This window comes from Pseudophryne corroboree, chromosome 8, assembly GCF_028390025.1.
Source record: "Pseudophryne corroboree isolate aPseCor3 chromosome 8, aPseCor3.hap2, whole genome shotgun sequence".
Taxonomy (NCBI): domain Eukaryota; kingdom Metazoa; phylum Chordata; class Amphibia; order Anura; family Myobatrachidae; genus Pseudophryne; species Pseudophryne corroboree.
Window position 1 is genome coordinate 393111301 of NC_086451.1, and position 22256 is coordinate 393133556.

General features: G+C 45.5%; 1 protein-coding gene across 4 annotated transcripts in view; it reads left to right on the forward strand.

The window, feature by feature from the left end:
• Positions 1–22256, forward strand: part of LOC134949248 (cytochrome P450 2F2-like) — a 107567-nt gene that overhangs the window by 73325 nt on the left and 11986 nt on the right. For all 4 annotated transcript variants that reach the window (XM_063937730.1, XM_063937727.1, XM_063937728.1 and 1 more), the window contains 3 exons: positions 17684–17825; positions 18323–18507; positions 18598–18739. In XM_063937730.1, the coding sequence (XP_063793800.1) occupies positions 17684–17825; positions 18323–18507; positions 18598–18739 (469 nt within the window). The remainder of the gene's footprint in view (positions 1–17683; positions 17826–18322; positions 18508–18597; positions 18740–22256) is intronic.

Sequence of the window (22256 nt, forward strand, 5' to 3'; positions counted from 1 at the left end):
TGCCCCCTGTAGCTGTGCCCTTTGTAGTTGTGCCCCTGGTAGTTGTGCACCCTGTAGCTGTGCCTCCTAGCTGTGCCAGTGCCCCAAACACAAACACATTAAAAAAAAAATACACACACAATACTTACCGCTCCTGCTGCGCTGTCCTCCGTCTCTGTCTGCCGGCTCCTCTCTACTATGGGAGAGACGTCATGACTCATGACATCTCTCCCTTGGTAGCACCGCTCAGACACTAGGGGTCAATTATGACCACATCTGGGGGAATCACATCTGGGGGACTGACGGGGGCGTGCATTCATCAGGGCTGAATGCACGCCCCTGCCATTGAGGCACCAGTAAAGGTGCCGCTTCCCCATTCTTTTTCAATGGGCTTTCACAGCCCATTGCTGCGCCCCGCCCCCTGCCCGCCCCCCGCTGCCCGGACTTTTATGTTAGCAGTGGGAGGCACCTCTCCTGCTGCCTCCCAGCCCAACATTTTCACGGGGGGGACATTATTAAAATAATAAATGAAGATATTTATTACAGACTTATAAATATCTTCTTTTTATTATTTTAATCATTATGACAGGGGAGGCACTGCCTCCCCTGACTGCACATCCCTGATACAAACCCCCAATAGTTGGGATTAAATTGAGAGATGGCCCTCCAATTTATGCTCTCTCCGATTCTCTGGTAAATGATTACTTTATATAGCACTCCCATTACCAGGGTCCTCTAGGTTAGCTTGTGTCTCTAAGCTCACCTGTTTCCCTTTCTCCTGGTAGGACCCACTTTGTGTGAACACTTCCCTCTTTGGAGAGGAATTCTCTAGTTCACAATCCCACCCCTCCCCTCCCTATAGCAACTCCCCTGCAGCAGCTATTGTCATTTATTTTTTGGCCTAGAGTGTGCCTACCTAGTTACCACTATGCCCCTTAATATAATCTCTCTGAATGTTAAGGGATTAAACACCCCCCACAAATGGGTGGTGTTCAGTATACCTGTTGTTGGGACCCCGACGCACAGTATACCGGCGCCGGAATCCCGACAACCAGAATACCAACACCTTTTCTCCCTCTTGGGGGTCCACGACCCCCCTGGAGGGAGAATAGATAGCGTGGTGCGTGTAGCGCACCACCGTGCCCGCAAGGGGTTCATTTGCGCTTGCCCCGCTGTTGGCAAGCCAGTGGTCAGGATCCCGGTGCCGGCATGCTGGCCGCAGGGGACCCGGCCACCAGCAACTCATACCAACCCCCCCCACAAATGTTCTCTCTTATACAGAACACTTAATACCCTTCGTGGGGATATTGTGTTTCTTTAGGAAACACACTTCAGAAAACACTCCCCGCCTCATTGGAATCTAGACATTTCCCTACCGTAGTGTATTCCTCTCACTCTTTAACCACTTGCCTGGCATGGTCGCATCAGATGCGACCATGCCTGCAAGTGCTCTATCTGACTTGGTCGCACAGGATGCGACCAGTCAGATAGAGAGTGTTAGCAGCGGCAGGGAAGATAAACTTCCCTCCGCTGCTTCTGTCAGAGGGACCGGGAGGTCCCTCTGCCTCCCTGCACTCTCCCCGTGTCTAGAGACTGCTGATCGGTCAGCACGGCAGGATCCCCCCCTCCAGCAGCTGCAGACAATGGCAGCCGCTGAGGAGAGTAAATGAACCCTCCCAAGCCACCCCCAGAACCCCCCTGTATACCTGCAGGCTGTCCGGATTTCAAAATGAAAGCCGCGATGGTCGCGATGTTCCCGATGTTCCCGATGTTCCGATGGTCGCTGTGTTCCCGATCAATATTCCGATGTTTGAAAGAAAAATTGTAAAAAATTGTAAAAAAAAAAAATTCCTTTTTTTTTTTTAACTAAAATCATTTGGGATAGGGTTAAAGTCATGTTCTTCCCCCAATTCACTCACTTTCAGATCGGTTTTCGGTGAAATAAATCGTCAGTTAAGTGGTTAAAAAAGAATGGAGTAGCTATCCTGTTGTGCGCCACAGTCCCGATTCAGATCCTTTCCACCAACACAGATAAAGAAGGGCGATATACAGTATTATACTGGTATTTCAAGTGGACTCTCAAGTTATGACCCTGGTGAACTTATATGCTCTGAATGTAGACCAAAGTGGCTTCTTTCAGAACTTTTCTTGGAAATTCAATCCATTCGCAGAGGTGTCTTTCTGGTGGGTGGCGATTTCAATTTCGATAATATAGTCAGATTTAGAAAGAAGCGGACAAAATTGCCAGCATTCTCAGCGTAACCATCCGTGTAACCTAAAAAGACACATGGCCGAGGCTGGTCTATTCGACACATGGCGGGCATGCTACCCGACCTCCAAGGATTACACCTTCTTTTCAAACCCCCATGGTACATACACTCGAATCGATATGATTCTTGGATGCAGTGGCTTACTACAAACACTAATGAAGGTAGACATTGTTTGATCAGACCACTCAATTGTTTTGGCTTCTATTGAACCAATGGATTCACATAAGGGCCGCCATTCTGGGGGGGGTTAAATGAAACCCTCCTTATCATCCCACATTTCAAGGAGTACATTAAAACCCAATTGCAAGACTATTTTGACATTAATGTTACGGATGATGTTTCCCTCCCAGTAATGTGGGAAGCCCATAAGGCAGTCCTTAGGGGTGCGATAATTAAATATACGACCTATAGGAAAAAGCAACAGAACGAGAGGATCACCTTTCTCACACCTCAATTAACTCAACTAGAACGCACACACAAACAACCCCACTCCACTTGTGTTTTAAGCCAGATCCAGATTGTCAGAGGTGAACTTCAGTCCCATCCGTCACGTATCTCAACTTAAAATTTTACGAAAAAGTATTAAAACTGACTACCTTTTGGAAGCAAAACTTAGAACAAAAAGAGCCTCTCAAACTATCCTGGCACTTAGAAATGATTTGACTGTCCTTAGTTATTACCTGGGATCTATCAATATCGTTTTATACTTACTATAAATCTCTCTATAACCTGGCAGACCCGGTTGCTGGACCTGACACGCCTTCTGACATTGCTCAGAAATACTTAGATAACAGTAACCTTCCTAAACTCTTGGACTTTGCCATACGTGCCCTAAACTCCCCGATTTCACTTGAGGAATTTCATTCAGCCCTAAATACTCAAAAACCATCTAAGGCATCAGGTCCTGATGGTTTCCTTGTGTCTTACCACAAGTATTTTTCAGATTTACTGGCTCCCCATTTGGTTGCTGTTTTTAACAAAGTGATGAAAGATGAACGTTTTCACGTAGACTCCTTAAAATCAGCAATCAATGTTCTTTCTAAACCGGGAAAAGACCCCACATGTTGCGCGCGCTACAGACCTATTTCACTTATCAATGCAGACATAAAGCTATTTGCGAAAATATTGGCTATCAGGCTCAATTTATACTTGATACAACTGATCGACGCAGATCAAGTGCGATTTGTTCCTACAAGACAGGCCCTTGACAACACTAGGCATACAATCAATTTAATATCATACATCAATAATCATAGAACTCCAGCAGTTCTGTTATCATTGGCCGCTGAAAACGTCTTTGACCGCCTATCTTGGCCTTTTATGTTCCAAACATTGAGATCTTATGGCTTTTGTGGTGGCTTTATGTCTGCATTGCAAGTTCTGTATCATAACCCTGTGGCAATAGTTTCCACTGATAGGCTCTCTTCTCCTTCCTTCAGTTTGGATAATGGCACCAGACAGGGTTGCCCCCTGTCCCCTTTGTTATACACCCTAAGTATTGAACCCCTCGCGGCTTACATCAGGCAGAATCCTGATATTAAAGGGATTTCAGTTCAGGGTTCCCAATACATAAACTCACTCTTTGCTGACGACGTTCTACTTTCTTTATCGTCTCTTTGACACCTCTCCCTAACTTACAGGCTGAACTACCAATATATGGTAGTTTATCGGGACACAAGAAGAATAGCACTAAATCCGAGGCTTTGGCTTTTCACCTTCCTTATGCCTCGTTGAAGCTATTGGAGCTAAATTTTGATTATGTCTGGCGGCCTAAATATATTAAATATCTTGGAATCCACATCACAAAACACTATGACCAACTGTTTAAAGCCAATTACATCCCTATTAAACAGGACATAGCTAAATGAACTCCCTTGTGCATTTCTTGGATGGACAAAATAAACTCCGTTAAAATGAATATTCTTCCAAGATTGCTATATCTGTTTCAAACTATTCTTATAGTTATTCCTACTTCATATCTTTGTAACGTACAATCTTTGTGCGGCAAATTTATTTGGTCAAAGAAAACACCTAGACACAGCAAACAATATCTCGCTAAATCCTCGACTAATGGTGGCCTAGGCCTACCTATATTTAAACGGTACTTCCAAGCTACACAACTGAGTCACATTGTGGCTTGGCACACTCAATAAGGGTGCAAGAAGTAGGTATCTCTGGAAAATGATCTAATTAATTATCGCCTGGTTACTTTTCTCCCATGGTTACCTCCACATATGGACCAGCCTCGTCAGTGTCAATACTTGTGCTCATTTAGTAAAAACTTGGGATAGCCTGAATAGGAAATTCAAATTGGCACCACCCCAACACGTTGGGGTACAACCCCAACGTCCCCTTGGGTTGTATGGCCTCATATATGCATCCATGGGTCACAGTGGGAATAACCAGGCTTTTACACATCTCGGGGGAATTTGCCCCACAAAATGTCTCAGCCCTATGTGAGAAATATGGCATGCAACACACTAGACACTTCGACTATATGCAGATTACCAATTTCGTACATTCCTTGAGTAATCCCGGCAAACTCAGACCCCCAACTCTTTTTGAACGGTTGTGTTTTTATACCCCTGACTGTAGAGGCATTATATCAATTCTGTACTCTCTCCTGGCCGGCTCCCCCCCTTCCAAAGAGCCATTCAAACTAGCCTAAGAACGTGATTTTGTTATAACTTTAGAGGAGGAGGATTTGTCAGAAATTGCAGAGTTGGTTGCCAAAGTCTCTATAAATTTGAATATCAAAGAAAACGCTTTGAAAGTTTACTCAAGGTGGTGCATGGTTCCTGTAAGAATGCAAATATCTTTCCTTTAAGTTCAGATTTTTGTTGGAGAAATTGTGGTCCCAAGGGCTCCTTCTTACAAATATGGTGGGATTGCCCAAGGATACTGTAGGCCCTTATTGGAATGATGTTTTTTTCCCTATTAGGTATAATCTTTAATTCCTCTATCCCCAAAAGCCCACTTCACACATTGCTTTGCAAGCCACTGGAACGGATTTCCAGACCAAGGAGCAAATTATGTACTCATATATTCAATTCTGCCAACGTAATGATAGCAGCTAACTGGAAACAACCAGCTGCTCCATCCCTACAAGCGCTGATTAATAAAATTTGGTTCATAGCCGCAATGGACTATATTACTGCCTTGCTTCACGATTCGGTAGATAGATTCTGTGTAGTATGGAGCCCATGGTACCAACATTTTCAGAGACAATTGCCTTGCAATTTATAGGCTCATTCGCTACTCTCACTGCAGGTTCAGCCGTGTAACATTTCGTTAAGAATGGATTGTGATTTTCCTTCCCCCTATTTTATGGCATTTGTATCTTTTGATTTGTTCTGCAGGGCTACAAAAAATATAAAATTTAAGTGGACTTTACTACAGTTTTATATTTGGATATACAGATGGGTCCACATTTATCCTGACCTTTAATAGGATTAACTGAGACTGGCCAGTCGGACTTAATCCCCTGCTGTAATGACTTAATCCCCTGTTATATTGTTCTCTGTATTGCATTGCAGCTGAGAACAATAGATGAATGGTTTATGCTAATAAGTCATGTTGCGCCTAGGCGCAGAAAACTAGTCAAGATAACCATGGACCCATCTGTTCAGTTTGTCGTGCAACATTTATTGGAACATATATTGATTCATTGTATTTCCTGATGTACCTATTGTTGTATTGTACTGTTTTCGACTTTAAAAAAAAAAGAAAAAAAAAAAAGAAAAGATCTACAGGTATGTCATGAATGTAAAATTGTTTGTACACTTTGGGCTTGGATTGCATTTGAGTGTTCTTGGATTGCATTTGAATCAGCTTTAATTGTTCCCATATTTTGCCCTGTTTGATGAGTTGCATGCACTGTTTTGTATGACTGTCCCAAACCATTCACTTGACTTGGTACCTGTCATCAACAGCAGGCACTTGCATGAACCTTATACTACTGTAGGTGCAAATGATCTGTCTGAAAACAGGCATTTTTACGTGTACACTGAACTCGCAATTCCATCAACACACAATGGGGTAAATTTACTAAGATTCGTATTTTCCCGTTTGAGGTCAAAGTTCAATCACGAATGACATCGAAAGTGTAAATATGCAACTTTTTGAATTGATTACGACTAATTTACTAAGCTGCCGTATTCTGCATTTTCGGGTTTTCCGATGTCGATGTCATTCGGTTTTTTTGGCAGTGTTTTACGTGAGTGACTTGTAAAACACTGCCGACTTTAAAACAATGAATCTCGGCCGGATCTGAGAGATCCGTGCTGGGCTTCATTGTGCAGCTTGTAAAAAAAAAAATGTTTAAATGTAAAAAAAAAATTGCGTGGGGTCCCCCCTCCTAAGGCTAACCAGCCTCGGGCTCTTTGAGCCGATCCTGGTTGCAGAAATATGGGGAAAAAATGGACAGGGGTTCCCCCATATTTAAGCAACCAGCATTGGGCTCTGCGCCTGGTCCTGGTTCCAAAAATACGGGGGACAAAAAGAGTAAAGGTCCTCCGTATTTTTGAAACCAGCACCGGGCTCCACTAGCTGGACAGATAATGCCACAGCCGGGGGTCACTTTTATACAGTGCCTTGCGGCCGTGCCATCAAATATCCAACTAGTCACCCCTGGCCGGGGTACCCTGGGGGAGTGGGGACCCCTTCAATCAAGGGCCCCCCCCCCCAGCCACCCAAGGACCAGGGGTGAAGCCCGAGACTGTCCCCCCCATCCAATGGGCTGCGGATGGGGGGCTGATAGCCTTTGTGAAAAGTGATTGTTATTGTTTTTAGTAGCAGTACTACAAGGCCCAGCAAGCCTCCCCCGCAAGCTGGTACTTGATGTCTAAGTGGGTTTCTTCAGCCAATCAGGGAGCGCCACGTTGTGGCACCCTCCTGATCGGCTGTGTGCTCCTGTACTGTATGACAGGCGGCACACGTCAGTGTTACAATGTAGCGCCTATGCGCTCCATTGTAACCAATGGTGGGAACTTTCAGGTCAGCGGTTGACCGAAAGTGACCTCACCGCTGACCTGAAAGTGGCTGATGAAAACCCACTTAGACATCAGTCAGAGTGGGTTTCTGGCATTCGGGGAAAGGGGTCCCATGTGAAAACATGGGTCCCCTTTCAGTTCGTGGTCGGGTGTCCGTTTTTTTATTTTTTCAAGTACGTGGATTACAAAAGGATTACAAGCAGAGGAGCCTTCAACCATGGATTATGTGAGTATATTTTTTTCTACAGGTACACCATGGATTCTACTGGAGAAGAGGACCGACCTGCGTGGGAACATAAGGTAAGTATGTGTATATGGAGGTGTGGATGGATGTATTAAAGTTATATTTTCAAGGTGTGTGTGTGATGTCTTTATTGGGGTATTTTTTTAGTAGAAGTACTACAGGTACCAGCGGGCCCATTTTTCCGCCGCATGCTGGTACTTGTGGTTCTCCAAGTACCAGCTTGCGGGGGAGGCTTGCTGGGCCTTGTAGTACTGCTACTAAAAACAATATCAAACACTTTGAACAAAGGCTATAAGCCCCCCATCAGCAGCCCATTGGATGGGGGGTCAGCCTCGGGCTTCACCCCTGGCCCTTGGGTGGCTGGGGGGGGGACCCCTGATTGAAGGCGTCCCCACTCCCCCAGGGTACTCCGGCCAGGGGTGACTAGTTGGATATTTGATGCCACGGCCGCAAGGCACTGTATAAAAGTGACCCCCGGCTGTGGCATTATCTGTCCAGCTAGTGGAGCCCGGTGCTGGTTTCAAAAATACGGGGGACCCCTACTCTTTTTGTCCCCCGTATTTTTGGAACCAGGACCAGGCGCAGAGCCCGATGCTGGTTGCTTAAATATGGGGGAACCCCTGTCCATTTTTTCCCCATATTTCTGCAACCAGGATCGGCTCAAAGAGCCCGAGGCTGGTTTGCCTCAGGAGGGGGGACCCCACGCAATTTAAATTTTTTTTTTTTAGAACATTCCCCCCCCCTTCCCACTGAAAAACATGCACGGATCTCATGGATCCGTGCATGCCTATACAAACACGGGATAAAAAAGCAGGTCTGGTTTTTTTTAGCACTTTTTCACGATTTGTATTTTATCACGGCAGTGTTTGGCTATTGTCGGCAGTGTTTGTGTTTTGCACTTTTTAGTAAATGACCGATTTCTAGCAAATTGCAGGCGTATTTGACCGATGGTGTATTGATTCGTGATTTTTTCCTAGGACTTCCAAAATATTACGAATGCCCTCATCACTGCCGTGATTTTTGCTTAGTAAATTACCGAGATGACACTTTGAAGAAAAAACGGCATCTCGGTCAAAATCGGGACCTTAGTAAATATACCCCAATCTGTGAACTTTACCTATGCATGCCCCATTCACACTCACGTATGCCCCTTAAGTAACAAGTGAAGCTTTCTTTATGATTCTGCATACATTTAGCACTGTGTAACTGCAGTGCATAAAATATGCAAGATACGCTCCACAAATGGACTTGCGTTCAACTGCGTATCAGCGCCAGCACCTCGAAAGCATTATTTCCATGGACTATTAATTACTACTGAGAATGGATTAAATCCATTGACAGGGGCCTAACTATACCAAAGGGGGACCAATAGCAAACTTTTCATATCCCCTCCCCCTGCTGTGTTGAACCTGCTGGTACATCCCCATACCATGGCAATGCCTCCTCATCCCAGCAATGCATCAGTGAGGAGAGACAGAGCTGGCCAAGACAGCAGATGTGCCAATGTAACTGGGTGAGGGGGAGGGCTGACCCTGGAGTCGGGCTAGACCCTATAGCAGCCGCACTCCCTGCACCTATTATAGCTATGACTATGGGGTCATTCCGAGTTGATCGCTCGTTGGCTACTTTTAGCTGCCGAGCAAACGCATTGTCACCGCCCACTGGGGAGTGTATTTTCGCTTTGCAGAAGTGCAAACGCTTGTGCAGCAGAGCGCCTGCAAAATCATTTTGTGCAAAACAAGACCAGCCCTGTAGTTATTCTTCATGTGCGTTGATTCTAACGACGGAGGGACAGCTTTTGACGTCACACACCCGCCCAGCAAACGCCCAGCCATGCCTGCGTTTTTCTAAGCACTCCCTGAAAACGGTCAGTTGACACCCAGAAACGTCCACTTCATGTCAATCTTCCTGCGTTCGGCCGTGCGAATGGAATGTTCGTTAGACTCTGTGCAAACCCACGATGCACATTGTACCCATACGACGCACCTGCGCATTGCGGTGCATACGCATGCGCAGAAATGCCGATTTTTAGCCTGATCGCTGTGCTGCGAACAATGGCAGCTAGAGATCAACTCGGAATGACCCCCTATGTCCATTGGTTAGGATGCATGATAGCTCAAAAATGATTTCTTAATTTGCAGCTTAGTTGGTGAACTCATCAGCAACTGGCTAACAGAACAAAGGATGTGTGCCTTGAACAGGTCTTGTCTTGGGCATGTAGGTGGTGGATTCAGGGATATTCTTATGTGTTTGTATGCAGAGTTCCATTTGATTTCAGACAGGTGCATATACATATACACAAACAGAGAACAAATCCCGCACCAGTAAATATATTTCTCATACGTCCTAGAGGATGCTGGGGACTCCATAAGGACCATGGGGTATAGACGGGATCCGCAGGAGACATGGGCATTTTAAGACTTTAAATGGGTGCGAACTGGCTCCTCCCTCTATGCCCCTCCTCCAGACCTCAGTTAGATTCTGTGCCCAGAGAGACTGGTCACACACAGGGGAGCTCTACTGAGTTTCTCTGAAAAAGACTTTATGTTAGGTTCATTATTTTCAGGGAGCACTGCTGGCAACAGGCTCCCTGCTTCGTGGGACTAAGGGGAGAGAAGCAGACCTACTTCTGTGAGTTAAAGGCTCTGCTTCTTAGGCTACTAGACACCATTAGCTCCAGAGGGTCTGATCACTTGGTATAGGACTATAGCCTAGCTGCTCGTTCCCGGAGCCGCGCGGCGCCGTCGTCCCCCTTGCAGAGCCAGAAGAAAGAAGCCGGGTGAGTAACCGAAGCAAAGAAGACTTCAGTTAAGACGGCAGAAGACTTCACTGTCTCGGAGGTACCGCGCAGCGGTCGCGCTGCGCGCCATTGCTCCCACACACAAGCGGCACTACATGGGGGGCAGCAATAAACCTCTGTTTACACCCGGCAATAAGGGTATACAGTACATAGGCACTGTATACAGACCCCCGCCAGTATAAAAAATAGCGGGACTTAAGCGCGCCATTAAGGGGGCGGGGCTTAGCCCTCCCAGCTCTAATCAGTGCCATTTTCTCTTCACAGCAGCTGCAGAGACGCTGGTCCTGGCCTCCTCACTACTGTCCAAGTAACAGGGTGTAAAACAGGGGGGGGGGGGGCACAGCTAATTTGGTGTTGATTAATATATATATTAAAAGCGCTGCTGGTCTGAGGCATTGTATATCAGTGTCGGACCGGGTTAGGCGCTGGGTGTGAGCTGGCAAACTCCCTCTGTGTTTTCTCTAACAGGCCTTATTGTGGGTCTGTCCCCTATAGCCCAGTGTGATAGTGGGTGTCGGTACAAGTGTGTCGACATGTCTGAGGCGGAATGCTCTTCCCAGGAGGAAGCTGGAGTGGGGGCAGAACAGAGTGTGGGAGTGAATCTGTCGGCACCGCCGACTGCTGATTGGGTAAATATGTGGAGTGTCTTGAATGCAAATGTGGCTTTATTAAATAAGAGGTTGGATAAATCTGAGGCTCAAAACCAAACGTGGACACAATCCATGGAAGATGCTTTATCCCAAACTCAGACCCCCTCAGGGTCGCAGAAGCGGTCATTTACCCAGATAGCAGACACAGATACTGACACGGATTCGGACTCCAGTGTCGACTATACTGATGCCAGATTGAATCCTAAACTGGTTAAGAGCATTCAGTACATGATTGTGGCAATAAAGGACGTGTTACATATCACGGAAGACCCGGCTGTTCCTGATAGTAGGGTCTGTATGTTTAAGAGAAAGAAACCTGAGGTAAAGTTTCCTCCCTCTCATGAGCTGAACACTCTTTTTGAAAAGGCTTGGGAAATTCCTGACAAAAAGTTACTGATTCCCAAGAGAATTATGGCATATCCGTTCCCCTCTGAGGACAGGGAAAAGTGGGAGTCAACACCCTTTGTGGACAAAGCTCTAGCACGGTTGTCCAAGAAGGTGGCGCTTCCGTCCCCTGACATGGCAGCCCTAAAGGATCCTGCGGATCGTAGGCAGGAAACTATCTTGAAATATATTTATATCACTACGGGTACGCTGCTCAGACCTGCCGTGGCATTGGCATTGGTGAGTAGTGCGATTGAAAAGTGGGCAGATAACTTGTCATCTGAATTAGACACCCTGGATAGGGATAGCGTTCTTTTGACACTGGGTCATATCAGGGACGCTGCAGTCTACCTCAGGGAGGCTGCGAGAGATATTGGCCTCTTGGGATCAAGGGCCAATGCCATGGCAGTCTCGGCTAGGAGAGCATTATGGACTCATCAATGGAATGGTGATGCTGACTCTAAGAAGGCTACGGAGTCTCTGCCGTATAAGGGTGGTGTTTTGTTTGGTGAGGGCCTCACAGACCTGGTATCTACAGCTACCGGGGGTAAGTCATCTTTTCTACCTTATGTCCCTGCTCAACAAAAGAATACGCCCCATTATCAGATGCAGTCCTTTCGGTCTAATATTCAAAAAAGGACGAGGGTCCTCCTTCCTTGCTACTAGAGGTAGGGGAAGGGGATTAAGGTCGCCGGCTGTGGCAAGCTCCCAAGAGCAGAAGTCCTCCCCGGCTTCTGCCAAATCCACCGCATGACGCTGGTGCTCTGCTGCTGGAGTTCGCACGAGTGGGGGCACGTCTTCAACTCTTCAGTCAGGTCTGGGCTCGCTCGGCCCTAGATCCTTGGGTACTAGAAATAGTGACCCAAGGGTACAAACTGCAATTTCAAGACATGCCCCCTCACCGATTTTATCAAATCGGCCTTGCCAGCTTCTCTTCCGGAAAGAGATATAGTATGCGCTGCAATACAAAAGCTGTGTCAACATCAAGTCATTGTCACGGTACCCCCGTCACAACGGGGAGAAGGCTTTTATTCAAGCCTGTTCGTGGTCCCGAAGCCGGATGGCTCAGTCAGACCGATTCTGAACTTAAAATCCCTCAATTTATATCTGAAAAGTTTCAAATTCAAGATGGAATCTCTCCGAGCAGTGATCTCCAGTCTGGAAGGGGGGAGATTTTATGGTGTCAGTCGACATAAAAGATGCCTACTTACATGTCCCCATATATCCTCCACATCAGGCTTACCTGAGGTTTGCGGTTTAGGATTGTCATTACCAATTTCAGACGTTGCCTTTTGGGCTTTCCACAGCTCCTGCGCAAGCAGGGTGTCACAATTATCCCGTACTTGGGTGATCTCCTGATAAAGGCGAGATCAAAGGAGCAGTTACTAAGAAACGTTACGCTCTCCCTGACAATTCTGCAACAACATGGTTGGCTCCTAAATTTGCCAAAGTCACAGTTGGTTCAGACAACACAGCTGTCATTCTTGGGCATGATTCTGGACACAGAACTACAGAAAGTTTTTCTCCCAGTGGAAAAAGCTCTGGAAATCCAGAACATGGTCAAAGGGATTCTGAAACCGGCAAGAGTGTCGATTCATCAATGCACTCGGGTGTTGGGGAAGATGGTGGCGGCCTACGAGGCCATTCCGTTTGGCAGGTTCCATGCCAGGGTGTTTCAGTGGGACCTGTTGGACAAGTGGTCCGGGTCTCACCTACACATGCACCGGAAAATAAGCCTATCTTCCAGGACCAGAATTTCTCTCATGTGGTGGCTCCAAAGTTCTCACCTTTTAGAGGGACGCAGGTTCGGGATCCAGGATTGGAACCTGGTAACCACGGATGCAAGTCTCCGAGGCAGGGGAGCGGTCACACAAGGGGAAAATTTCCAGGGAAAATGATCAAACCAGGAAGCTTGTCTGCACATAAACATTCTGGAATTAAGGGCCATCTACAATGGCCTTCTACAAGCGGAACATCTTCTTCGCGGCTGGCCCATCCTGATTCAGTTGGACAACATTACAGCAGTGGCTTACATATACCGCCAGGGCGGAACAAGGAGCAGAGCGGCGATGGCGAAGGCCACAAAAGTTCTCAGCTGGGCGGAAAAACATGCAAGCGCTCTGTCGGTTGTCTTCATTCCAGGTGTGGACAACTGGGAGGCAGACTTTCTCAGCAGACACGATCTCCATCCAGGGGAGTGGGGTCTGCATCAAGAGGTCTTTGCAGAAGTGACAAGTCATTGGGAAATACCTCAAATAGACATGATGGCATCTCGCCTCAAAAAGAAACTTCAGAAATATTGTTCCAGGTCGAGGGACCCGCAAGCAGTTGCAGTAGACGCCCTGGTGACACCGTGGGTGTTTCGGTCGGTCTATGTGTTCCCTCCACTTCCAATCATTCCAAAGGTGATAAGGATCATAAGAAGAACAAGGGTTAAGGCGATACTCATTGTTCCAGATTGGCCACGGAGGGCCTGGTATCCGGAGCTTCAGGAGTTACTCATAGGAGATCCCTGACCTCTTCCTCTAAGAAAGGATCTGTTACAGCAAGGGCCGTGCGTGTTCCAGGACTTACCACGGTTGCGTTTGATGGCATGGCGGTTGAACGCCAAATCCTAGCTCGAAAGGGTATTCCCGGTGAAGTCATCCCCACACTACTTAAAGCTGGAAAGGAGGTAATGGCGAAGCATTGTCACCGTATTTCGAAAAAATATGTGTCTTGGTGTGAATCCAAGAAGGCTCCTATGGAAGAATTTCAGCTGGGTCGTTTTCTCCATTTTTTGCAAGCAGGTGTGGATGCGGGCCTAAAGTTAGGCTCCATTAAGGTGCAGATTTCGGCCATAACAATTTTCTTTCAAAAAGAATTGGCCTCCCTTCCAGAAGTTCAGACTTTCATGCAAGGTGTGCTGCACATCCAACCTCCATTTGTGCCCCCAGTGGCACCGTGGGACCTTAACGTGGTGTTGCAGTTCCTTCAGTCATATCGGTTTGAACCTTTACAGAAGGTTGAGTTGAAATTTCTCACTTGGAAAGTGGTCATGCTTTTGGCCTTGGCATCCGCAAGGCAGGTGTCGGAATTAGCGGCTTTGTCTCACAAGAGCCCCTATTTGATCTTCCATGTGGATAGAGCGGAATTGAGAACTCGTCAACAATTTCTCCCAAAGGTGGTTTCTTCATTTCACATGAACCAACTTATTGTGGTGCCTGTGGCTACTGAAGCCTTGGCTGAATTAAAGTCCCTCGATGTGGTCAGAGCTTTGAAAATTTACGTAGCCAGAACGGCTCGTATTAGGAAAACAGAGGCTCTGTTTGTCCTGTATGCTTCCAACAAGATTGGAAATCCTGCTTCCAAGCAGACTATTGTTCGCTGGATCTGTAATACGATTCAGCATGCTCATTCTACGGCTGGATTGCCGTTACCGAAGTCGGTGAAGGCCCATTCTACCAGGAAAGTGGGCTCATCTTGGGCGGCTGCCCGAGGAGTCTCGGCGGTACAACTTTGCCGAGCGGCTACTTGGTCGGGTTCAAATACTTTTGCAAAATGCTACAAGTTTGATACCCTGGCTGATGAGGACCTCATGTTTGCTCAATCGGTGCTGCAGAGTCATCCGCACTCTCCCGCCCGTTCTGAAGCTTTGGTATAAACCCCATGGTCATTATGGAGTCCCCAGCACCCTCTAGGACGTATGAGAAAATAGGATTTAAATATCTACTGGTAAATCCTTTTCTCGTAGTCCGTAGAGGATGCTGGGCGCCCGTCCCAGTGCGGACTCTAGCTGCAGTACTTGTTAATAGTTATTGCTTATGTTACACGAAGGTTGTGTTTCGGTTAAGATCAGCCTCTTGCCGATTTTGGTTCATGCCGTTAACTGGTATTTAGTTAAAAGCCATGTTGTACGGTGTTGTGGTTTGAGCTGGTGTTTATCTCACCCTTGGTTTAACAAAAATCCTTTTCCTCGAAATGTCCGTCTCCCTGGGCACAGTTCCTATAACTGAGGTCTGGAGGAGGGGCATAGAGGGAGGAGCCAGTTCACACCCATTAAAGTCTTAAAGTGACCATGTCTCCTGCGGATCCCGTCTATACCCCATGGTCCTTATGGAGTCCCCAGCATCCTCTACGGACTAAGAGAAAAGGATTTACCAGTAGGTATTAAAATCCTATTGTCAAGTACAGTATCTATAATCTTCTCTCAAATTTGCTCAGTATGGGCTTCTTGTGAGGTGCTACTAACCATTTAATATGAACATCACAATATACTGTAAGAAAAGAAGATTTTTTTTACCAGCGTGCACTGGGACTCAAACAATTTTTATTAAAAGTTTATCACTTTATTGGTATACATTTAAATATCTCATTATTTAATTGTTAAAATGGTGAAATATAAAATAATGGATAATGAAAAAGAAGAGAAAAAGTGTGTACAATACAATTATCCAACATTGGGGGTCATTCCGAGCTGATCATATCTGTGCTAAATTTAGCACAGCTACGATCAGGCACTCAGACATGCGGGGGTATGCCCAGCACAGGGCTAGTCCGCCCCACATGTCAGTGACGCCCCCCCGACCTGCAGAAATGCAAAAGCATCGCACAGCGGCGATACTTTTGCATTTGAGGAGTAACTCCCGGCCAGCGCAGCTCCTGTGGCTTACCAGGAGAACCTCTTCGCTGCCCGGGACACAGTGGCTGTGTGTGATGTCACGCAGTCGCCGCGGCTCCCCCCCCCCCCCAATGATCCGGCCATGCCTGCGTTGGCTTGACCACTCCCCCTAAACGGCGGCTTAACGCCGCCGTCCAGCCCCCTCCCCCACCCAGCGACCGCCTGTGATAGCTAGGGAACAACTGCCTACGGCCGTTCAGCATGCGCCGGTGTACTGCGGCGTCGGTGCATGCGCAGATCTGACCTGATCGCTGCACTTCGACAAACTGCAGCGAGTGAACCCTCGGAATGACCCCCATTATCTGTTGTCTATTTGTAATTTTTTTTAAATTAATTCAATGCGAACACAGTAGCCACTGAGACTTGTCACACCCCTAAACATGGGCCTCTGCCATTGCATTCCCCGGTGGGCCCTTCATGCCCCAGTCCGACACTCCTAGGATACATATGACTGCAGGTTCTGGTTTCAATCCCTTTTAATAAATGTGAAGATCCATCCACAAGAGGTTTGTCTGCTAATGGTCATATTTGGAGATCCAGCCATCAGAAAATAGGCTACATATCCAGTTGCCATATCAAGCTTGTACTGTATATTCATGCCCTTAATGTACTTGTGTGTTGAATGTAAAAGAAAATTATCTCCATGTTCCAAAAAAAAACGTACAAACTTTTTTTGGAAAGAATATACTTCATAAGGTAAAAATATGTTTGGATATTTGAATAAAATAATAAAAAAAACAATAAAAATGTACCAACTAATGATTAGTAATAACTACTCCTCACTTAGAGAGCAGCATTCACCCCAATACTGATAAGTATAAAATCAGAACTCTCTTTTAGGTAGGTATTACTGTACAGTATGTGGGTAAGTACTGTAATTGTGATCGTATTGTTGAATGATGACTTCATATTGGTTCAATATACTACAGGTTGAGTATCGCATATCCAAATATTCCGAAATACGGAATATTCCGAAATACGGACTTTTTTGAGTGAGAGTGAGATAGTGAAACCTTTGTTTTTGATGGCTCAATGTACACAAACTTTGTTTAATACACAAAGTTATTAAAAATATTGTATTAAATGACCTTCAGGCTGTGTGTATAAGGTGTATATGAAACATAAATGAATTGTGTGATTGTAGACACCCTTTGTTTAATGCAAAAAGTTATACAAAATATTGGCTAAAATTACCTTCAGGCTGTGTGTATAAGGTGTATATGAAACATAAATGCATTCTGTGCTTAGACTTGGGTCCCATCACCATGATATCTCATTATGGTATGCAATTATTCCAAAATACGGAAAAATCCGATATCCAAAATACCTCTGGTCCCAAGCATTTTGGATAAGGGATAGTCAACCTGTATAAAAGTTTTTCATATGAATTATTCATTTGACTAAATCAAGTTATAAAATGTATGTTTTAGGGATCTATAAAGCATGTTTGCACATGTTAATGTTGAGATGGTAATGTTATAGAGGTTGTGTTGGTTGTGTGCCTGTCTTTATAGGTTTTCAATTGAGTCATGTTCCTTTTAGGTGGACCATACATCTATAGATTAAGCTAGGTTCCCAACACTGTTGTGATTTGCAAGGTATACAATGTAATACTTTCTTTTTACTACAAAACACTCTATAAAACTCTTATTGATCTAAATAACTTTTTTTGTATCCTCCCTTTTCCACAAAATCCAAAATTCAGGAGGAGAAAAACAATGGCACCTACTACAATCACAATACTTTGTTGATGAGCGTCATGATTTTGGTCTTCGCTGGGGCTGAAACAGTGTCCAATACTTTGTATTACCACTTTTTATTTCTCTTGAAACACCCCAATGTAGCAGGTATGTACAGGACACAAAGGGCATGGTTTAGGCTGGCATGCAAGTAAGCTGCAATTGCAACCTTGGAACTGAATGCGGATATTCATCAAATTAGAATTGTCCACATCTATACTTGTGATAGTAGCCATCATCATCAGCAGCACATTTTCACCAGTTCTACAGTATTCTTAGTTCAAGAGATCATCCTAAAATCAGATGGATCACTGCATCTGCTTAACTCTTAATAGACCACAATTCCGTCCACAGTACACAACCATGACACAATATCAAAACATTTATGATCATCCTGTTGCGAAAACAGTTACTCCCATTCACCACAATTGGAGATGTGGTTGAGATGCGTATGCCCATAGCTGCTCCCAGGTGTGTATGCTTATTGCAGACATTTTATGTGCATGCAACTTGGAATCAGTACCAGAGTATACATATAGTTTTGATAAGAATTTTAAAACAATGAGTTTATGGAAATATTGTTTTGTTATATTCTGTTTCCACAGAAAAGGTCAACCAAGAGATAGATGATGTCATTGGTTTTCGTTCACCAAATTATGAGGACAGGCATAAGATGCCTTATACTGAAGCTTTTATACATGAGGTTCAGAGACATGCTAATATAGCTCCACTAGGTCTTCCACATAAACTCATCATGGACACAAAGATTCGTAATTATACGTTCTGTAAGGTAACAATTAATTTTTTCAATAGAATAAAGGCAATGAAACAATAAAAAATTCCAACTAGTGATTTTTTTTACATTTCTCCATACCACCAGGGAACAGTCTTCATCCCACTACTGACAGGTGTACACTATGACAAGACCCAGTTCAACAACCCAGAGGACTTCAACCCAAACAATTTCCTGGATGAAAACGGGAAGTTTAAGAACCACAATGCCCTGATGCCATTTTCAGCAGGTGAGGTTTACCCTGTCTCTGCAGAACAGGCTGCTTTACTAAGAGGATGGATGGTTTTATTGATGAATAGCTAGAAATTTCACATGTGTAACCTCTGATTTGACAAGATGTCCATGTTGGGAACAGTGGCAGCTGTTGCCCCTGGGCTGCAGCTGTGACCACAAATTGCAGGGGGAGCTGGTCAGCACACATAAACATACTGTGTGTATAACTGTGACTGACCTACCGGCTGCCGATGCATGGGAGACACTACTCTGCTTGTCTATCATCTTCTATAAGCCCGCCCCTGAATCCTATAAGCCAATGGGAGTCTGGGGACAGGGGTTATAGAAGATGATTGACCAGCAGACTGATGTTTCCTGTGCTTGGCAGCCAGCAGGCCAGTCACAGTGATGCACACAGCGGAGACTGCTTATCCCTGGCCAAGGCAAGCCAGCACATATATTATATACAACATTACATGTATGTTTATATGTGTTGACCGGCTCCTCCCTGCAATGTGTGGTTGGAGCTGCAGCTAAATCAATCCTTTATTCATGGCTGAGTCTAAGCATGCCAGCTGCCAACTTTAAATCCTCAGGATACAAGGAAGAGAATGCGTACATCACTGAACTGATTAACTTTTTTCCCATAGACTGTTGCCTCTAACTCCTGGGTCGGGATGCATCATGTTGTTTATGTGGTCAAACCTCAGGAAATTGCATGTTCAGAGAAATGACAGCTTTTCATGTGTGCACCAAGCTTTGGAATGCAATACATTCCGGACCTTGAACGTAGTAGGCAACGCCATCTCTAGATGATGTTGCCCAATAAAAAACGAACAAACAAATAACCAGGCGCCTATTAGTTAACGGAATACCGGCTGCTTTTCACTGGGGTATACTCCACCCCCCAAAGAAAGAGAAAAAGATCAGACAAAATAATATGAAAAGCGCTGGTACACGGTGTGAAACTTTTTATACACTTTAATAGAATCAAATAAAGAAAATATAAATGTATTTTACACAGAGGTATCCACTGGCCGGTAAGACAATCACATAAATTTATTTTAAAAGGCACAAAAACATTTCTTTAAAAACACTAATATTTATCATGTGAGACATCCAGCTGAGCAATGCAATTCAAATCAGCTAATTAGCAAATTCAGCATATGGTAGCCAGTAAGATTAAATGGATAAGCAATAAGCACAGGTTAGATTTCCAATATAGCTGCAGTTAGTATGGAGCAATATGATGGCAAATTCAATGAAAAGCTTGTTTAAACAATCCTCCTGGCTACTGGTGCAATTTTCCTTTAAAAGTGGCCATATCCAGAGGAATGGAACAAGTTCATAAATACTGTTAGCAGTGGGTTACTTTCCTGAATGAGACCAGCTCTAGGCTGCTGTTATCTCTGCAGCACTTATAAAGTTTATGTGACAAGTCTCCCCAGTCTGCTGACCAGTGCTCATACTCCTGCTATATATACCTGTGTCAAAAGATGGTTATGCTGGCTCCACAGCGCTTCCGTCTTTCTGGTCTGAGCGCTGATGTAAAGGCTGGTAACAGCTAAGTCTCCTGCATGCCGTGGCTTGTGCTGATCGTGTGCAGCTGACCTCTGCTCTGGTGCAAATGATAACGCGTTTCCCCGCCTCAATGAACATCTGCGGCTTCCTCAGATCAAAGTGCGCTCCTCCAATCTCTACCCCTTTTTAAAGGTCCGGAGCTTGCAGCACATGTGCAGTGCTGATATAATCCACACTATAACTTCAGGCTGTTCTCCTGATCTGCAGGGATATCTCTCAGTCCAGCAAAGTGCCATGCAGTTCTTAGCTCTCAGCTAATAGAAGCCTATGGGAGTCTTTCTGCATTTTCCTCTGAGAGGGATCCAGTTGGATCCCTCCCAGCACCCCCTGTGGCTTGGGCATTAGCCCACACATGCACAGATAGGACTCCCGGGTCATTAAGTCAGAAGTTCTATCATCGCAAAGGACAGCTTTTATTGAGAGAGAGCTGTTTTTTGTTATTTTTAGCATACATTAGTAAATGCCGTTATGCTTGCGAAGAGTGGTGGGATGAACCACATGCAAAATGTGATGCTTGATGCATCCCACCCCTGATCTCTGGGTTGAAGTAACTGATGCTACTGCATAAATATTGATTTCAGTCCTGACAGGGGTGAAACATGCAGAACCTGTCTGGGAATAACTGCTCTTGTTTCTCTAAGCTAGGGGGTTCTCAACAATGTCCCAGGAGTAAGTTATTAGAAGGGCAGAGTTCCTATTTGGAAGTTACGGTAGGTTAGGATCATGTAATGGGAGGGTGCTGAATGTCAACGTGTGTGTACACCTCTCCTGCACTGTGCTTCTCTCTGAGAAGCGCTCTCTCAGGGCTAGATGGCATTCTGCAGCAGTGCTGGCAGGCATTGGGACTTTAGCTGGGGTCACAGTCTGGTTCTATACTGTAGCTTCTCTGTCCCAGCTGTCTGGTTCAATTCTTCCAGCCATGGCTCCCCTGCCGGTGACACCAGTTTTATGACAGCAGATCTGAAAGGAGGGAGAGGAGCTGCTTGCAGCTCTTCTCCTGTAGGCAGCAACAGCAGTTTCTTTTATCAGCAGGGTGGTTGTGCAGCACCTTAGTCCATCGATTAGTCAGTTCTGACCTAGCTTTACAGCCCCTGCAGGCAGGTAGGGACTACTTCTGCGTATTATTGGCAGTGACAGAGGCTCTGATGGAAGGGAGGGCTGCTGGACAGTGGGTTCTATTTCCATCAGGCAACGCGGTTCATCTACAGGCAGCAGCAGCGGTTTCTTGCAGGCACGGGACAGCTGGAGCTGGCACAGTTTACCCATGGGATTGTAAAAACCAGCAAGGTTTACGTTCCCGTACTGGGGCTTGAGGCTGGATTGGTGGCTGGGTGCAAGAAGCTGAGAGGCCATATAAAATTCCTGCACATGATCAGGGTGCAGGAGATAGAAAATTAGGTTATAAAGGCTGGATGCAGGCTGGGACTGGCTACGCTGGTTACCATACTGGGATCGGTTAAGTTGGTTACCGGACTGGAGCTGGTTAAGCAGGGTGCCGGGTTGGGACCAGCTAAGCTGGTTACTGGGCTGGAACTGATTATGCTCGAAGTCGATATATGATATATGATATGCAGGAATCCATCAGTTGAATAAAATGGCTCTAGGCAATTTTACACAATTCGCACAGTGTCCATGAGGACATGAGGGGTAAATGTAATAGCCTCTGAGTTGCTAGAGGTGCTGGATTTTATGTGTGTCTGCCTGATTTTTAAAGTAGAAATTATTTACAAGGCAAACTCAGGTTGGTTTGCCCTATAACAAAGTGTGTGATGAAAGGTGGGCATCACACAAGTTAGAGGCACCTGTGTTTCACAGTCTTACACACTGCACAGATTGACTTTGCAGTTCCAAGCATGGCTGATCCAGTATGTCTGCAAATGTAATAATAAGATTTGAAACCTACCGGTAAATCTTTTTCTCGTAGTCCGTAGAGGATGCTGGGGACTCCGTAA